Genomic DNA, 20,300 nt, shown 5'->3' on the forward strand with positions numbered 1-20,300 from the left:
TATTGACCACAGATGGGAACTTGCATTTTTCATTACCTTAAGTGTCACTTTTTGTTCCCGCACAAAGGAACTAAACGAAGTGCTCCTATCCTCCAAATCAGTCAGATCATCATGGAAGATCTCAAAGATTTCTGACAGCTTATACATTGAAAAGTACAGTACCTTCATTCGTTGTGTTATGCACACTTTGTAATTTAGAGTTAATTAAGTTTTTTCATAGTTGTTAGTAGCTTTAAGAGATCGTTTTTTTTTTTTGTTTTGTTTTTCGTTAAATTTGTGTAACTGTGTGTCATTTATTACATTGTTTACCATACTGGTATTATTTCATTTCTGCCCCCATGCTTGCACATTCTGCTGTGTCACAGCTGTTTTGTAGACCTGTTTCGACAAGAATGCAGTCTGTTTCCAGAACCTAATAATTACGCTCTGTGTTCTTCTTCTTTTTCTTCTTCTACGTCTCTTTTGTAGTATTTCATCAGTGAACTATGATTACAGTAATAAGCATAAACTCAGAACAACCCAAAGAGCTATGGAACGGTTTATGCTAGGCTTCACGAAGAATGACAGGAAGAGAGCAGATTACATCAGGTCAGTCAAAAAGGTCAGTGACATTTTAGAAAGGGTGTTTACCCTAAAATGGCAGTAGGCAGGCCATGTTGCTTGGAGAACTGATGATAGGTGGACAAAGCTTGTGCTTGAGTGGAGTCCGAAAGATCATCTGAGACCTAAGGGAAGACCACCGGACAGATGGGATAAAGACATCCAGAAGATTATTGGCGTCAATTGGCAGAACATCGCTCAAGACTGTCCCAGATGCCCAGATGGAGAGACCTCATGAAAACCTACCTTGCTTCAGACTTAAAGAGGCCACATCGTAAAAACGATTGAATATGGCTTATAGTGATAGTGAATAACTTCATCAGTATGTGAACTGGCAATATAATTCTGTGACCTTTGTGTCGTTTTTGCGGTAACAAATTTATGCCAAATAATAAGACTTAATTCCTAATCAGTACTGAAATTCAGTGTAACCCAAGCTATATGTTGTTTTTATAAATGAATGCATGATTTAGCTTAGTCTGAGCAGTTTTTACATCAAATTACTTTTTTTCCAAAATTTACCCTTGGCCATAATACGTCACTGTTCACGAAGGCTTAACCCGTCCCAAGAAGCCAACCTCAATCAGCAATCGATGAGTTATCGGTCTTTTGTTCTGAAAATACCAGATTCAGTACTGTTTGAGGGAGGCTGTACTTGGGGTATTTCAATGCACTGACTCTCCATCCTTTATTTCCAGCATGTGAAAGAACTTCTGCAGGACTAAATTCTAAACTACAATTTCTGTTAAGTCTTTATCAGGTTAGAACAGATGTTAAACTAATGATTGTTAACATTATTCTTAAATATGGTACATTTGTGGCTTACAAGTAGAAACAGGAATTGCAATTTCCAGAATTAAACTGTTTTACCACTACTGTTATAGTATACTTGCTGAAGATGCATCGATCTTCTCATGAGACATTCCTTTCCTTTTTTGAATATTTATTTCCATATTTTACTTAATGTTGTAGGTGTACAAGCTCCTAGATACTGTGATGGCTGCATACATTTCAAGCTATTTCTCCATGATGGCAGCTGAACGTGAAGCTGCTGGTGCTGATGAAACATTCTTCTCCACGGTGATGAGGTTCTTGTCAATGAGAGATTATCAAGATGCATGTTATACTCCCCTTGATGACCGGAAAAGGGTGGTTTCCTTGTTGAATCAAGTGTTGAACTACATTGCTCATATCTACAATGTAAGTATTATTACTACCACCTCCATTGCTATTACCAGAACCACTCCTCAAGGAATATAGATTTATATCTTAGATAGATAGATAGATAGGTAGATAGATAGATAGATAGATAGATAGATAGATAGATAAATAGATATGGTTTATTTTAACTGGCAAAGTTAGGGACACGTGTCCCTGACTTGCAGGAAAATGCAACGAAATCACAGATTTAATGAACCGTAGACATATTCACATCATAGGGCTAAGTGAAACCAAATGGAAAAGTTGCAACACAAGAATGTTAAGAGGACGGATATAAATTATACTGGAGTGGTAATACTGCAGTGGCGAGGAATGGAGTTGGTTTTATACTCCATAAAGACATTGATAGTGTAACAGATGTCTCCTTCATCAATGAGAAATTAATCAAAGCTAAAATATGCCTGAATTGAGAAACTCAAACTGTAATCCAAGTTTATGCTCCCCAGCAGGTTTGTAGCGATGACCAAAAATCAAGCTTCCTAGAAAAACTAGAGGACATCATTGATGAAGAGAACATAATGATAATTGGGGATTTTAATGCCCAGGTAGGAACTGATGGGTCAGGTTATGAAGGAATTATTGTTTTTGTTTTCGTGTGGCTATTTCTAGCCGAGTGCAGCCCTTGTAAGGCAGACCTTCCGTTGAGGGTGGGCGGCATCTGCCGTGTGTAGGTAACTGTGTGTTATTGTGTTGGAGGATAGTGTTATGTGTGGTGTGTGAATTGCAGGGATGTTGGGGACAGCACAAACACCCAGCCCCCGGGCCATTGGAATTAACCAATGCAGGTTAAAATCCCCGACCCGGCCGGGAATCGAACCCGGCACCCTCTGAACCAAAGGCCAGTACGCTGACCATTCAGCCAACAAGTCGGACGAAGGAATTATTGATCCATATGGATTTGGGAATAAAAATGAGGATGGTGACTTCTGCTTGATCTATGTACACGAAACCAACTTCTGGTGATGAACTCGAGGTTTCAGAAACGGGATAGCCACAAGATAACGAAATACAGCTGGGATGGTCAGTATATATCAGTGATAGACCTTATCATCACAGATAGGTCAAGTGGAGAAAAGGTGCACGATGTAAAAGTGATACCTAGTGAGAGCTTTGATAGTGACCATAGGCTCATTGCAGACCTAAGAGTCACCAAACCTATTATTAAAGTAAACAAGAAGAAAAAAACATGAATTAAAGACTGGAAACTGAAAAATGTGGAAGTCAAACAGCAGTTTCAAGAGGAAATCAGAGCCAAAATACCAATAACAGACACAAAGAAAGGTAATGAAGAATGGAATGATTTTAAGGCAAGTCTGTTTGGTGGAAGAACAAGCAGAAGAGTGATAGAAAAAAGAACATCCTTGGTGGAATGATAAAGTGAAAGAAGCCATAATGAAAAGGAATAAAGCCAAAAAAGTTCTTGATGTGGCTAAGTCTGACAGAAGAATCAACAGCAACCAAATAGACAACAATAAATTGGAAGAGATGGTAAAGGAATATAGATACAGAAAGTTGGAAGTCAAGAGAATTGTACGGGAAGAAAAAGAGAAAAGTTGGAAAGAATTTACAACTAAACTGGAAGAAGACAGTAAAGGGAATATGAAAATGATATATGGAATAGTAAAAAGTAAATGATCAGATAAAGAAGCAATTACAGCTCTGGAGACAGCAGATGGGAATATAGTTCGCAATATGAAAGATATCACGGATACAATGGGACAGTATTTTGACAAGCTCCTAAATGGCCCTAAAGAGATCTCTGTTGAGAATGTAGGACAGAAAGCAATAGAGGAAGATATCCCAATTACATGGACAGAAGTAGAGCAAGCTCTCCATAGGATGAGAAGTGGTAAGTCAGCAGGAGCTGATGAAATTACGGCTGACATGATTAAAGCTGCTGGTCCACCAGGAATACAGTGGCTGTATAGAGTTCTCTGAACAATATGGAAGGATAACGAAATACCTGAAGATTGGACAAAAGGAGTGATAGTTCCTATCTTTAAGAAAGGAAGTAGAAGGAAAAGTGAAAATTACAGAGGCATTACCCTCTTATCATGCGGCCTTAAAATTATGGAGAAGATCATTGAAGCCAGAGTAAGGGATATACTAGAGCCTATCTTAGAATAGGAACAACATGGCTTTAGGGCTGGAAGAAGCACAACAGATCTGATATTTGCTTTGAGGATGTTGGCAGAGAAATGCTGGGAAAGAGGAAAAGACCTAATTATTGTGTTTATGGACCCTGAAAAGGCATATGATTATGTTCCTAGATCAACTATTTGGAAAAGTCTTAGAAAACTTGGTGTACCAGAGTACCTTGTTAGTAAGATCCAAATGCTATATACTAATTGTAAAAGCTGTGTCAGAATTGGAGATGGTCACTCTGAAAGGTTCAATTCAACCCAAGGAGTACAACAGTTAAGTGCCTTATCACCTCTTCTATTCATAGCAGTTATGGATACCATTTTAAAGGAACTAAAAAGGAAAAGGTAATAAAGATCTTCAGGCTCTTGTGTTTGCAGATGATGTGGCAATATGGGACGGGAGTGCAAAATAATCTGAATGCATGGTATAAGAAGTTTGATGATTATGGAATGAAATTGAAACCATCAAAAACAGTAGCATTGAAAATCAGCAGACATAATACAGAATGCAACATAAAAATACAGGACCACCAAGTTGAAGTAGTACACCAATTCAGTTATTTAGGAAGCGTAATGGCTAGTAATAACAGAGCTGAGATAGAAATAACAAACAGAGTAACCAAAGGCTCTAACTTTTACAGTATCGTTAGACACCTACTGTGGGATGAGAAGGTCCCACAAAGAAAGAAAAAAAAAAAAAATGACCCTGTACAAGTCATATTTCATTCCCATCCTTACATATTCTCTGGAAACTTGCACACTAACATCAAAGGATTGTAGTAAGATTCAAGCCTGTGAAATGAAATTTCTTAGAACTGCCCTCCAAAAGACCCGACTTGATCATGTGAAAAATTATGAGATCCGATCTAACCTAGGTCTGAATGAATCGATGGAGGAAAGACTTGGGTCATCTAGACTTAAATGGTTTGGGCATGTTAAATGAAGAGATTAACAGGTAGAAGACCAGCTGAAAGACCAAGAAGAAGATTGATGGACCAACTGAGGGAAGACGTGGAGAGAAGAGGATGGAATTGGGAATCTGTCTTGGACAACAAAATGTTTTTGAACAGGCAACTTTGGAAGACGCTCGTTTTCAAACACCCTACCCGGCTCGCTGGAAGGGCAAACCGATGATGATGATGATGATGATGATGATGATGATGATGATGATGATGATGATGATGATGATGATGATGATGATGATGATGATGATGAATAAATGAAGAAAGAGACTGAAACAAATTACTATGGTACTGTGCTATCCTACTGTACATAAAAATATCTATTATAATACACAATATAAATTAACATTTTGTTTCCTACGAAGAAATTAACATACAACGAATTACAATAATAATAATATAGATAAACCTACTAGTATTTACAATAACCCTAGAACTGCTGCAGGTTTATATGTCAAATGCTGCAGTTATTTTCCTCAATATACAGCATGAAAATGAAATCAAGCCTGTAAACTCATATTAATCCCAAAAAATCCATATTACACACCAACAGAAAGCTGAAATAATGATCTACATGAAGATGAGAGAAATAATTTTAAAAATTTTCACCATTTCTAACTATCGAAATATACAATTATATATTTTTTGGAACAAAGTGAATTGTTGAAATATTTTGCACTAAGAAAAGAATTTCTGAAAGAAATTTATTCCTGAAACATGATATTATGAAACAAAGAAGTGTGTTTTTACATATTTCCTCACAATTCTTCAATTTTGATTTCAAATGCTAAGTAAAACGCAATATTTTCCTCGAAACAGATTTTGAGTTCTGTTCACGAGTTTCGAACCTACAGCTTATCTTAGTTTTCTTAGCTCAGTTTATTTTTTCTTGTGTTCTGATCAATGTATTTATAACAATCAACTCAAATATCAATATTTCACACTTATCTCCTCACTGGTTTCTTCAAATATTGACGTAATGCCTATAATAATGTAACCTGCACTGACTTGAACATCATTCCGGTTATCGGAATTTCCCGTTACTTCTGAGGCAACTTGTACTTCGCTGTCACGTTTACTACTTTCAGGAATAATTTCCTCATCGGAATGAACACAATAATCACTGTCACCATCAGCACTTCTTCTTTTCCTGCCGCTTTTTCCCACACCTGTGGGGTCGCGGGTGCGAACTGCATCGCACATGTGGATTTGGCCCTGTTTTATGGCCGGATGCCCTTCCTGACGCCAACCCTCTATGGAGGGATGTAAGCACTATTGCGTATTTCTGTGGTGGTTGGTAGTGTAGTGTGTTGTCTGAATATGATGAGGAGAGTGTTGGGACGGACATATACACCCAGTCCCCGAGCCAGAAGAATTAATCAGAAGCGATTAAAATCCCCGACCCGGCCGGGAATCGAACCCGGGACCCTCTGAACCGAAGGCCAGTACGCTGACCATTCAGCCAACGAGTCGGACTGTCACCATCAGCACTGTCACTGAGATTTTCGAAAATCAAGTGCTCGATTTTAGAATCGTCAACAAAGCGGGCTGCCATCTTGATCCTAAGAACATATGAAAGTACTTTCATTTCTACAGCTAAATAAACTTCTCCAGACCGCTGCTTGTTTTTCAAAGACTTTCAGTAGTGAAGATAAAAGTATCAGTATTCAGCTGGGATCTATATTACTGCCCTCAGGTGTTCAGTTATAATTATACGGCGGAAGAACGACACCATCTGTCAGAAAGACGATCGCACTTGACGAAACAGTGCACCGTCTTCCAGAAAGACGGTCCACAGTTCTAGGGTTAATTTGTCCAATTCGCCGGGCTGAGTGGCTCAGACGGTTGATGCGCTGGCCTTCTGACCCCAACTTGGCAGGTTCAATCCTGGCTCAGTCCGGTGGTATTTGAAGGTGCTCAAATACGTCAGCCTCCTGTCGGTAGATTTACTGGCACGTAAAAGAACTCCTGCAGAACAAAATTCTGGCACCTCGGCGTCTCCGAAAACCGTAGAAGTAGTTAGTGAGACGTAAAGCAAATAGCATTATTATTATTATTATTATTATTATTATTATTATTATTATTATTATTATTATTATTATTATTATTATTATTATTGAGCCTCCGTGGCTCAGACGGCAGCACGTCGGCCTCTCACCGCTGGATACCGTGGTTCAAATCCCGGTCACTCCATGTGAGATTTGTGCTGGACAAAGCGGAGGCGGGACAGGTTTTTCTCCGGGTACTCCGGTTTTCCCTGTCATCTTTCAGTCCAGCAACACTCTCCATTCTCATTTCATTGCATCTATCATTCATTAATAAATCACTTTGGGAGTGGCGACCCCATCGTACTAACAGCCTATATCTGCTTCATTCATTACATCCCTGACCCGGTCAATGACTGGAAAACAGGTTGCAGGTTTTCATTTTCATTATTATTATTATTATTATTGGACATGAAAAGACGCGTGAACTTCGCAGCTACAAAATAGCTCAAGAAAGCGGGTTTGCATTGTGAAAGCACTTACCTAAACGAGCTTGTATGGTTATTTTAAGCCCCATTTCATGGTAGATGTGTTTGATTACAACTGGAACGACAGAATATTAAGTGAAATATTGAAAAGTTTGCGTTGAAGTAATCCTGTTGTGAGCAGCCATCTTGTCAAAGATCAAAATCACATAGAAGGTACACTGCGGTAGATAGACGATCATTTTCTAGTGTAAGCGCTCCCAGCGCCCACCCACAATTTCATCTCCTTGACTTAACACACAGCCAACTAGACTCCCATATTGGCATGATGGCAGAAGCAGACATTCTGCATGATACGGTGGAGCTCCCTGGTGTATCAAGGGAAAGTATCCACAATAGCCGAAATGGTAGGAGTATTGACCTAAATCTGACTGATGATATCAGTCGGCAGATAATGGAGAATCAATACAAAGAAAAGGTGCATCTTGAGACTGCAAGATCACTGTTGAAGAAGATAATGGTTATTCCTCTCAAAAACCTAAAAACGGAAATAAAGAATGGCCTCATGAAGCTGGAAGAAGCTTTAGAGGCTGGAGCAACATGCAGGATGTCGTGGAAGAAATCTGCAGAACTAGAGCAGAGACCAACTACCACGGAGAATAAGGAATTGTCCAACACATCACCAGTGACATATGACTCGGAGGAAGATCAAGGAAAATGGGAAACGTTTCTCTCTAAGAAGAAGAGAAAGAAGAAGAGTGAGAATAGGAAGCAAGAAGATATCCCAACGAAACAGGCCAGTAATAATCCTGAAAGTACAGTGCTTAGCGAAAGTGGGAAACGACCTCATTCTAAATCTAGGAGTCGTTCAGAAGCTGTAATCATCAAACCAATGAACGGTAAGACTTTCGCTGATGTTTTGAAGGATATCAGGGACAGGGTGAAGCCGGAAGACAGTGGAGCAGGCATTCGATCTATCCGTAAAACAAGAGTGGGAGCTGTTCTTCTTGAATTTAACAAAACAACTAAAATGGAAAATAGGGAGGTATTCAGTAATTCTCTGAGAGATGCCCTCAGACGAGATGGTGATGTAAAGGCTTTAATCCCCCGAACTACACTGGAGATTCGAGACATGGATGGTGTCACTACCGCCACAGACGTGGAGGAAGCTGTAAGACGAGATTCCGGCAACCCCCATGGAGAACTGAAAATATCGGTCTCGAAACCAAACAGCTGGGGACAGAAACTTGCCATCTTCGAAACCAAAGACGAAGACACTCAGAAACTACTGGAAGCAGGAAGAATCAAGATAGGATGGCTATACTGCAGAGTACGAGCTAGAACTATGTTACCTCGCTGCTTCCGATGCCTATCATATGGACATCTGGCAAGGAATTGTGCAACCTTACCAATTAGTAAACCAAACATTCAAAAGAAAAGCACAAACATCAAGAAGAAAACAAGCACAATACTTACCAAAAGGCAGTAGCATAAAATATGAAGCGTGGAGGGCAAAAGCGAGAATAAAAAGGCCAGGGTCTTACATAACTTTGACAGGTTGCCAGGTAAATATTGCTAGCTACTAAATGACACACCAGGTAAATTTGAAATGAAGAAAATTTACTAAGCAAATATAATTTGGAAATGGTATAAAATAAGAACAATAAAAATATATATATATATTTCTTTTTCTAAAATTTAAAAATGCAATCAAACTAGATGAGAAAAACAGTATTTTAAAATAAAGTTGAAATTAAGGAGAAATGAAGCTCACATTAACATAGGCTTCCGCCGAAATTAAGGTTTGAAAATTCATTAATAACTCATTACCTTACATGCAGAAAATAATATTATTTAAAAATTGGTTGCAACCGATATGCGGCCCGCGATATAAAATCACTTTAAAATTGAAATTTGCTACACTACTAAAATACTAAATTACAAGACGCACACAAGGACACACGAAAAAGAAGAAAAATTAGTGGCTCCAACCGCGAATAAACATTACACCAAAGAAACGAGCTAGATGAAAACACAATAAAATAATAGCGCACAGCAACCCCAACAAAATGAAGTATATTAAAGGAAATTTACAATTAACGGTGCGCTCATAAAAATAATTAAAGAACACTGAAGCACCCAACAGGAGCTACCCGTTACCGACGCGAAGCCAAGATCCCATAATAATCATCAAAGCCACCCAAAATATTAACGTATCTTCAGATTAGATAAGAAGGGATGACATGACGTAATAAAGACAAAAGCAAGGAACACAACCAATGGGAGAAAGGTAATAAGACAACGAAAGAAGACCCCCATAATTAAACTTAATTTCGACCAGCAAATTTCAATTTTAAGATTTTAAGTTATTAAAATAATAATAATAATTATTATTATTTATCCAAGAGGTGATAGTACCAGTTTACATTAGCTTTAGTTAATCAATTTACCAGCGGTTTACATACTCTAGAACAGAGGGGGCCGTGGAATGCGCTACGATGCGAATATGAGGTGTCATTAATAAAGGCCCGTAACAATGCGATAATAATCACGTACAGATAATCAGCCACGAAGGCAATAGGACAAAAATCAGACAGCAAATACCACCAACCAGGAAAATTAAGGGAGAAAACACGCACCGAAATGGAAAAGAATAAAAGTAATAATAATAATAATAATAAGATTCATCATCATAATGAACATCAAGAAAAACAGTTGGCAATAATGCACACCGACAAAAACGTAAGATAAAATCACTTACACAAAATACCACCTCATAGATGCATAACTAGCGATCCCGAGCTCCCTACATTACATTAAATTTTCTTTTTCCAACGGATTCAGTTCAAATATATATCAAATTTTGCTTACAAGGTTACACTATACCAAAATTGGCGTTTATAATGCTGCTCATGTCCACGATGAAATTACTCACACTAGTGCCTGAACGAACGGGATCCCTTCAATAAATTATAATTTTCAGTACTTACTTGGAGTTAAGATATCCAAACTTACAAGACACTTATAACTTTTTCATACCGATAACGGTTAACTCACTGCACCAAGTTTACATGTTACATTAAGAAAATATTAAGGTTGGAGCACACTGGATAACTTTCAAAGAATAACAGGGCCTAGCCCTAACATTATGGTTTAACCGCCGGAGTCCGGCTCCATTGTAATTGCTTTCCCTTCTTGCCAAGCCGTCCGCTTGGGAGCTTCACACAACACAGCCATCTTGGAGAGTCGCGGCGAGCAGACTACTGCAGACTACTGAGCTCACACCGAGCTAGGCGAGTAGCCAGTCCCATAATTCAATGCGTGCACCGCGAAGGTGCGCAGAAGTTAAATGATAATTCGGCGCATCACATAGTCCAGTCAAATGCCTGACAATAATGGATAAATAACTTGAATTAAATTTGTCTGGTAACTTCCACAGTTAGGAAACAGTCCCAACAATACCCGATAATATAGATAACGGCTGGATACACAAGTCGACATGACAGATGAATAAATAAATACTCTTAGATGCTTTGATGTTATAAGTCAGTTATGTCCAGTAAATATTAGTTCCCATTTTCACATTACAAATTGCACGGGCCCCGACAGAAGCAAGCTCTGTTTTACGTGTGGAGAATCTGGCCACAAGGCAGTAGACTGTAAAAAGAACAATCCACGATGCATGCTTTGTTCAGACAAGGGTGTCAATGAAGCTGAACGAAATCATATTCCTGGATCGGGAGCATGTGCAATATTTCGTGAAGCTCTGGAAAAGGCAAAAAATCATAGTAAGTGATGCGAATACTTCAAGCAAATATGCACAGGAGTCAAACAGCTAACGATCTTATGACACAGCTGATTTACGAGATGGAAGTAGACATCGTTATTATTAGCGAACCATATCAAGAGAGAGACCATCCAGGATGGTTTGTGGATAACCTCAGAACAGCTGCAATTTGGAGACCAGATCCAGGAAAAGTCCCAGTAACACAGCATGGATGCGATGACGGTTTTGTTTGGGTACAGATTGGGGGAATCACTATTGTAAGCTGTTATTTTACACCAAATGAATCTGTTTCCAACTTTCAGATGAAACTTGATGGTCTTGAGGACGTAATACGCAGAATGGAAAACAAACTAGTGGTCGCTGGTGATGCAAATGCTCAAGCGTTGGAATGGGGCATGCCACAAACAGACTCCAGAGGACGTCGTATAATGGAGATGGGAGCCAGAACAGGTTTGGTGGTCAACAACATTGGAAATGTGCCAACATTTCGACGGCCAGGATGTCAGGGAACAATACCGGATGTAACCTTCTCATCAGAGGATATTACGCCTAAGATTTGCGAATGGAAAGTGATCGAGAACTACACGGGGAGTGATCATCAATATATCATCTTTCGACTGCTCCAAGAATCTCCTCAAGAAAGAAACATCTTGCGCAGGCCAGCACGGTGGAACATAGCCGGTATTGACAAGGAAAAGTTCATTGATGTAATTCGGAATGGAAGGGACAACATAACTGAAAAATGTTTTGCTCGTAGAGGGAAAGGAGCAGCTGGTGTATGTGTTGAACTCACTATGCAGCTAATCCATCAAGCATGCAACGCCTCAATGTCCCGAAGGAGACCGCGAAACAGCAAGCGCCCAGTGTACTGGTGGACTGAAGAGATTGCTGAACTGAGAAAGAATTGTCTGCGACTTCGACGCAGGCTCAGAGGATGAGAGGCAGTCAAGAGAATACCTCAGTCACAGCGGAGTACAAGTCAGCGAAGAAGAAACTCCGTAATGCAATCAGAAAAAGTAAAGCCGATAAATGGTGGGCACTGGCTAAAGAAGTAGAAGATGATCCATGGGGACAAGGTTATAAGATTGTCATGAAGCAACTCGGGACATTTTCAACCCCAAGTGCGGATCCGCAAACAATTAAACAAATTGTGGATACACTATTCCCAGACCATCCAGAGAGGATTGACTGTGACGACGAGAAAGAACTGGATGATATACCCCTCCTTACTTTAGAAGAGCTGAATAGAGCTATTAGCTCTCTTAGAAACAAGAAAACTCCAGGACCAGATGGTATACCTGCAGAAGTGCTAAAGATAATAGCAGAACTATGCCCAGAACTGTTGCTGAATATGTACAATCATTGCCTGCAAACGGGTGTTTTTAGTCCCCGATGAAAAATGGCTCGTTTGGTTTTGATCAGCAAAGGAAAACTTGGTGGTTATAGACCTTTATGTATGCTGGACACAGCTGGAAAAGGCCTGGAGAAACTTCTGCAGCCCAGAATCCTCTCAGCAGTTCAACTAGCAGGGGATCTATCTGTTTGCCAACATGGATTTCGGAGAGGACACTCAACGCTAGATGCAGTGTGGGAGGTGGTGAATACAGCAGAAAGGGCACAAACGGGCAACCATCATTCCCGTAAATTGACACTTCTTGTGACCCTGGATGTGAAGAATGCCTTCAATTCGGCAAGATGGAGCGACATGTTGGTAGCTCTTGAAGAAACTTTCAAGCTACCACAATATCTTAAGCGCATAATGAGAGATTACTTTAAAGATCGCACTCTGTTGTATGATACGGAAGATGGAGAAAATACAAAGCGTCTGACGGCTGGTGCAGCGCAGGGATCGCTCCTTGGTCCAGATCTTTGGAACATAATGTATGATGGCTTGTTACGTTTGGAGATGCCAGAGGACACGAAGCTTGTGGGCTATGCTGATGATGTGGCCGCCTTGATAGTAGCTCATAATGTTGAAATGGCTCAAATTAAACTGAACCAGGTGATGCGGCGCATAAAAGAATGAATGATGAGCCACAGTCTAACATTAGCCGAACACAAAACTGAGATAGTTCTTCTGACGAGGAAAAGGATCGAAACTCTTGTACCAATGACTGTTGGAGAATTAGTGATAGAAACATCTGCGAGCACAAAATATCTAGGAGTGACACTTGACTCCAAGCTCACATTCTGGACTCATATTCAGAGAGTGACAGACAAGGCAGTAAAATACATGACTGCACTTAGCAGACTAATGGGAAATATTAAAGGTCCGAAATCCAGTAAACGACGTCTTCTCATGTCGACGGTTCAGTCAGTGCTTCTATATGGTTCTGAAATCTGGGCTGAATCCTTGAGATTTGCTTGGTATCGGAGAAGGATAGCTGCCATACAATGGAGAGCGGCTTTATGTATTGCATGTGCATACCACACTGTTTCCGAACCGGCAATCCTCACGGTGGCAGCAATAGCCCCAATAGACCTACTCGCATTGGAGCGGCATGAAATCTGGCGTACCAAAGGAGAGCTGGGAAAGAAATGTACAAAGAAGCGCGCCGTCAGTCAACTGATGAGGCGATGGCAACTTAGATGGGAAAGTGACCCTCGAGGCAAATGGACCAAGTGACTGATACCACGCTTGAATATCTGGGTTGAAAGGGCCCATGGTGAAGTAAATTACTACCTCACGCAGCTTCTAACAGGACATGGATATTTCCGGAAATTCCTGCATAAAGTGGGCAGAGCGAGTGACGCAGCATGCATATACTGCGATGATATTGACGACGTATATCACACCTTTTTTGTATGCGGCCATTGGACAATTCAGAGAAGATGTGTGGAAACTGAACTAGGAGAATTGACAACAGATAATGTTATTTCGGTGATGCTGCGAAACCAGGAATCCTGGGATCGCGTGGCAGTACATGTGGAGGATATCCTTCGTCAGAAGAAGAAGGATTTGGAAGCATACGAACGTTCATAAAGGAGAAATGAAGAAAGAAGACGTCTGAAAGACAAAGCACGATATCACCCTGAAGTAATGCGAGAGCGGTTCCGGGGTGATGACTCACATCGTGGGAAAAGGGTGTGTGGTTTTTAGTGGGTAAGAATCCCACACGCTTGTGGAGTGCAGACCCTTCACAAGTGTCTTTTTGAAGATTTTCCACAATCCCTCATAAAAAAATATATATATTATTATTATTATTATTATTATTATTATTATTATTATTATTATTATTATTATTATTATTATTATTATTATTATTATTATTATTTGTCCAATTCCAGAAATATATCACATTGATGAATGTTACAGTTTTCGTGTGTTTACTGTGGGTGAAAAACATTACAAAATGCATGCATTCATTCATTCATTTATTTAGCTTCCATAGACTGTACAATTACATATTTTGAAATATGCCAACAGTATAGGAGTTGTCAAGTGATTTCCTAATACTAACAATAATATATGTACAACAATGAACATTTTGAAAAAGAAGAAAAACAGAAACACCACATACCTCAATGTTAGGACAGTACATCTTAATTTTTTTAAATAATATTAATAACCAATATTTACAAGACAAAATAAAAATATATTGGTGTGGTGTTAATAATGTGAACATAGTCAATGTGACATTAACATATTTTTAAGGCTATATACTAGATTACAAGTTAATAAGTAGTAGCATCATTACCAGCACTTCATCATGTATTCTTCTGTACTGTAGAAGCAGCTACTCAGCAGGAGATTTTTTAAAGCTGTGGTAAATGAACTGATGGGACTAATATCTTTAATCGTATTTGGAAGCTTATTATATAGTCTGATTCCAACAGAGTCTACATGTCTCAAGGCAATGGTTTTACTCTTGTGCTCGATAAAAATATTATTTCTTGTTCGCGTCTGGTAATTGTGATTGTCAGAATTCTTTCTGAAGTGATCAATATTTTTCTTCACGTGTAGAATGCATTTCATGATGTATATACTTGGTACTGGGAGTATCCTTAGCCTCTTAAATAATGGTCTGCAATGATCTAACCTGTTACGTCTCAATATAATTCTGATAGCTCGTTTCTGTATTCGAAAAATATCAAGATTTGATTTGTAGCAGCCCCAGAGACCAATAGCATAAGTGATGACTGAATGGAAATATCCAAAATATGCTATTCTAACATATTCTTCACTACAACTATTAGACAAAATCCTTAAGGCAAAACAAACAGAACTCAGAGACTTCCCTATTTTTTTAATATGACAATCCCATCTTAATTTTTCATCTATATGGACACCTAAAAATTTTGTGGTCAACGTATTTTCAATTGCATCTGCATTTAATATAAGGTTGTGTTTTTTTGCAGTTTTGTCATGGTAGTTAGATGCCTTGAATTCCATGTATTGGGTCTTTTTAAAGTTCAATGTTAATTTGTTTTTCCTGAACCATGATTCTAACCTAGACAGGACTGTATTTGCTGTAGTTTCTATAAACGTAGGGTCAGGATTATTAATAATTATGTTTGTATCATCAGCATACAGAACTGCTGTTTCTACTTGATTATTGTGAGGAAGATCATTCACATAGATCAAGAAAAGAACGAGCCCCAAAATACTACCCTGCGGAACACCTAAGTCTATGCTTTTTACCTGAGAGTGATATGTCTCATTATGCCCTTTACTGTTACAATGTGTAATTTCAACAAACTGGGATCGTTTATTCAGATTTTGATCTAAACCAGCCATTAACAATTCCTCTAACTCCAATCTGATATAATTTGTGCAACAATATTTCATGATCAACAGTATCAAATGCCTTTGAAAGGTCAAGAAATAGTCCTATCACAGTTTCATCATTATCAAGAGCATTTACGACCAACTGTGTAAAATGTGATAAACAGACAAAGTACTTCTGCCAGCTCTGAACCCATGTTGTGCATTATTTAACAAGTTATATTTGATTAAAAATTTAGTAAGCCGATCTTTCATAGCACATTCAAATATTTTTGAAATAACAGTAAGTACTGATATTGGTCTGTATTGGTCTGGTCGTGTAAGTTTCCACTTTTAAAGACTGGGATAACTTTAGCTATTTTTAGGAGATTAGGAAACTGACCACTAGAAAATGATTCATTGATGAGATAAGTTAAAGGCTGTACCAGATAGGGAGCACATTTTTTAATGAGTTTTGTGGGAACTTCATCTACACCTGTGGAAGTTTTGTTCTTCAAAGATTGTATGATTTTAAAAACTTCCAGTTCTGTTACTGGAGTTAACTGCATAGAGTTTTGCACAAAGGTTGGGAGTTCTGGTAATACATCTGATTTATTTGCATTTTCAAGTTTGTATGGTAGGGATAGAAAGAAATCATTCATATAATTAGCCAAATGACGAGGGTCATTCATTTGTATTCCCTTATAATTTTTTATGGCAGCAACCTTATTTCCAACTGCATGTCTGTTGGTTTCTCCCTTGATTACCTTCCATATGGTTCGTGATTTATTGCACGACTCTTTAACTTTCTTGTTATTGTGCATTATCTTACCCACCCTAAGAACTCTTCGATAGACTGATTTGTAATTTTTAACATACTTACAAAAAAACTGGTCACAACTCTGTTGTGCTAATCTACTTAGTAATTTACATTTTTGACTTGAAATCCGTATACCCTTCGTGAGGCATGGATTTTTTACTGCAAGTTTTTTTGGAAAGTGTAATTCAAATTCCGTTTAAAAAAATGCTTAAAAAGGTTCTATACTTTTGGTCAATGCTATGACCGAATGTTATTGGAGTCCAGGTCTGAAGTTTAAGGCTTTCAATGAAACTGCCACATGCAGCTGCAGAGAAAAAACGAGTTAATTGTGCTTGCTTTATTTTGGTTGAATGCTTGCTAGCATTCTCAAATTCTAGTTGTAAAATTTGAGCATGATGATCTGATAACCCAAAATTTATATTGGATGCTTGCATTTTAGAACAATGGAAATTAGTACAAATGTTGTCTATCGTTGTAGCTGAGGTGGCAGTTACCCGAGTGGGTGTAAAAATTAAGTGTTTTAGATTACAGCTTTGAAGAACATGCAGTAGTTGTGATGTTGATGGAAGGTTTTCTTCAGCAAAATCTATGTTAAAATCACCACAAAGTATTACTTCTGCGCTGCTATACCTACCGAAAATGTTATGAAGGGCTTGATCTAATTTTTCTAAGAAAATCTCCACATCAGCATCCGGTGAACGGTACACGGTTAACAGAATTACCCTTTTACCATAGGGAAGCTTAAATTCCACTGAAGTTAGTTCAAATTCTAATTCAGAATTATGCACTTCAAGATCCTTCCTTTCTTTACATTCAATTCCTGAGTTAGCAAAAATACAAACTCCCCCATGCTCTTTATTAACCCGACTGTAATTACTTGCCAGATAATAACCTTCAATATTAATGAGTTCAAGTTCATCATTATTACACCAATGTTCATCCAAACAGTTAAACATAACATCCTGTATTGAATTTAAAATTACTTGTAATTCTAAAATTTTATTTTTAAGACATTGAATGTTCTGATGAAATATTTTGAACCGCCTATTCCCACCCTTGGGGATTGGGATAAGGATAACTATGCAGTAATCCACAGCTGAATAATCTCTTACACTATTGATGAATAATAATAACAATAATAATGAAAAGAAGAAGAAGAAGAGGAGGAGAAGAAGAAGGACCATGAGGAGAAGAAAACAAAGAAGAGAAAGAAAACAAAGAAGAGGAAGAAGAAGAAGTCTGTCACACTACGAGCTCGTTTCATACAGATATTTTGAGCACCTACTTTTAAATCTTCCGTGGTTTGATATACCTCTGACCTCCTGCGAAAGGAAGTTCCATTCACGGCTAGCCACAACAGTGAAGGAATTGTTGTAGGTGGAGGATTTATGCTTAGAAATAGCGAGCAGTGCCGAGCTCAGCGCTCTGGTGTTTTTATCATGGTGTTCAGAAAGGCTGTGAAATCGTTCATGTAGGTAAGTTGGGGATTGTAATGTAAGGATTCGGTGCAAAGAAGTATGCAGCTTGCGTCTGTCTTCAAGACGTGGCCATCCACTAGGTAACGTGATATGAAAATTTCAGATTACATATAAATCTTACACAGGCATTCTGTGCACATTGTAGTTCATCGCAAAACTCGGTTTTCGCGTCACTGTACACTACATCGCAATAATCGAATATTGTAAGAATGAGGGTTTCAACTAGTTTCTTCTTAAACTGAACGGAAAAGTAAATAAATTTGAAATTGTTTAATGTGTGCAACATGGCAAAAACTCATCTACTCACAGATATTGTCTGATCCGTCCACGAGAGGTGCTGGTCAATGGTTACTCCAAGATTTTTTACGCTCTTGCAAAAGGGCAAAGCTTGATTTTGAAGTTGTACGTCAGTGATGGACATGCAGTGATTACTGGAAATAAGTCTTGGGTGGGCAATTGCTATGGTTTGGGATTATTTTGGGTTCAAAATAAGTCCATGCTGGGAAGACCATTTACTTATGGCCACTAGATCCCTGCTAATTTGCTCGATTGCTGTCGAAACGTCTGTTGGTTTTGCATGGATGTACAATTGTACGTCGTCAGCATAGATGTGACGTTTACAATGTGTCAGCTGTTTAGCTAGGTCGTTGATATAGACAGAAAATAGCAAAGGAGCAAGGGTTGACCCTTGTGGGACCCCTCTTTTCACATATCGCCACGAAGAAAGTGTACCTTGATTGACGACATGTTGTTGACGTTCGTGTAAATAAGCTCCTAACCAACTCAGAGTACTGTAGGAGAACCCTAGGTGATAAAGTTTGGATAGGAGCAACTCATGGTCTACAGAGTCAAATGCTTTGCTGAAGTCCAATAATACTAGAATTGTCAGTTTTTGCTCATCAATAGCCTGTCTTATATCGTCAGTCACGCTTAGTAAGGCAGTGCATGTACTGTGATTGCGTCAGAAACGTGACTGGTGTGGGTCTAGTATGTCTTGGTCGTTGAGATAGTTGGTGATTTGATTATGCACAATGTGTTCGAGTCCCTTGGCTACTATTGACAGTATATTTATAGGTCTGTAGTCACTGTTTAGTCCAGGAGATTTTGTCTTTGGTAAAGGATGTACCAGGGCCATTTTTAGACAGTTGGAAATACTCTATTTTGAAGGGTGAAGTTATATATGAATGTCAATACTAGAATAATAGCGTCGAAAATTTTATTTAGCATTATAATACATATATTGTCCACCCCTGTGGATTTAGTTTTAATTCCCATGATAGCTGCTTTTATTTGCATGGGTGAGACATAAGTCTTTGCCTGCGGGTGGTGTGTTGTAATTTGCCCACAAAAGATTTTCTTTTGCTTCTTCGTTTAATTGTACGTGGGAGGATACGAAGTGATTGTTCAATTCATCAAGAGAAACTTCCAAATCGTCTACCTTGTCCAGTTTATTTAGTCCAAAATGGCGGATTGACTTCCATAAAGTAGTGGGTCTTACGTCGGGTTTTATAAGGTCATGGGCGTATCATAGTCGAGCGTTTCTTACTGTATGAGTCGGTTTATTGCATAGTCGTTTGTAATAGATAAAGTTTTCCTTTGTCGGGTAATGTTTATATTTCCTCTGAGCTGCATCCCGCTTAGCCATCATTGCTCTAATATCATCATTTAGCCACAGGGAGAGTCTTTTACAGATGCGTGCTGTTTGTAGAGGGGCATGTTTGTCAAAAATATGTAGTATCATGTTATTGAAAGTGGTGACCATGTTGTCAATATTAGTTTTATGAGTTATCTCCTGCCATGGCATCGAAAAAACGTCTTCCAATAATTTTTCGTTGTCAATACGGCTATAGTCTCGGGCATTGTAGTGCGTAAGTCATAAAGATAATGGGCTAACAGTCCGGGAGCAGATGTCTGGCCGTGATGTAATAGTTTGTCAGGGTTGTTTGTTACTATTAGGTCCAGTAGTGTGTGTGGAGTCTTAGTATGGTGATTGGGAGAAAGTGGGAGGATCGCCATGCTGCATGCCTGAAATGTATTCAATAGGTGGGTGGCTTCGGAAGAATCTAGATCTAGAAGGTTTGTATTGAAGTCTCCCATCATTATAAAATGTTCG

The 20,300-nt window shown here is 38.7% G+C and overlaps 1 protein-coding gene across 1 annotated transcript in view; it reads left to right on the forward strand.

Annotated features, from left to right (window-relative positions):
• LOC136875475 (sphingomyelin phosphodiesterase 4) overlaps positions 1–20,300 on the forward strand; it is a 189,021-nt gene that overhangs the window by 107,727 nt on the left and 60,994 nt on the right. The window contains exon 10 of the mRNA XM_067149018.2: positions 1,573–1,800. Coding sequence (XP_067005119.2) covers positions 1,573–1,800 — 228 coding nt within the window. The remainder of the gene's footprint in view (positions 1–1,572; positions 1,801–20,300) is intronic.

Source organism: Anabrus simplex, chromosome 6 (genome assembly GCF_040414725.1).
Source record: "Anabrus simplex isolate iqAnaSimp1 chromosome 6, ASM4041472v1, whole genome shotgun sequence".
NCBI classification, from domain to species: domain Eukaryota; kingdom Metazoa; phylum Arthropoda; class Insecta; order Orthoptera; family Tettigoniidae; genus Anabrus; species Anabrus simplex.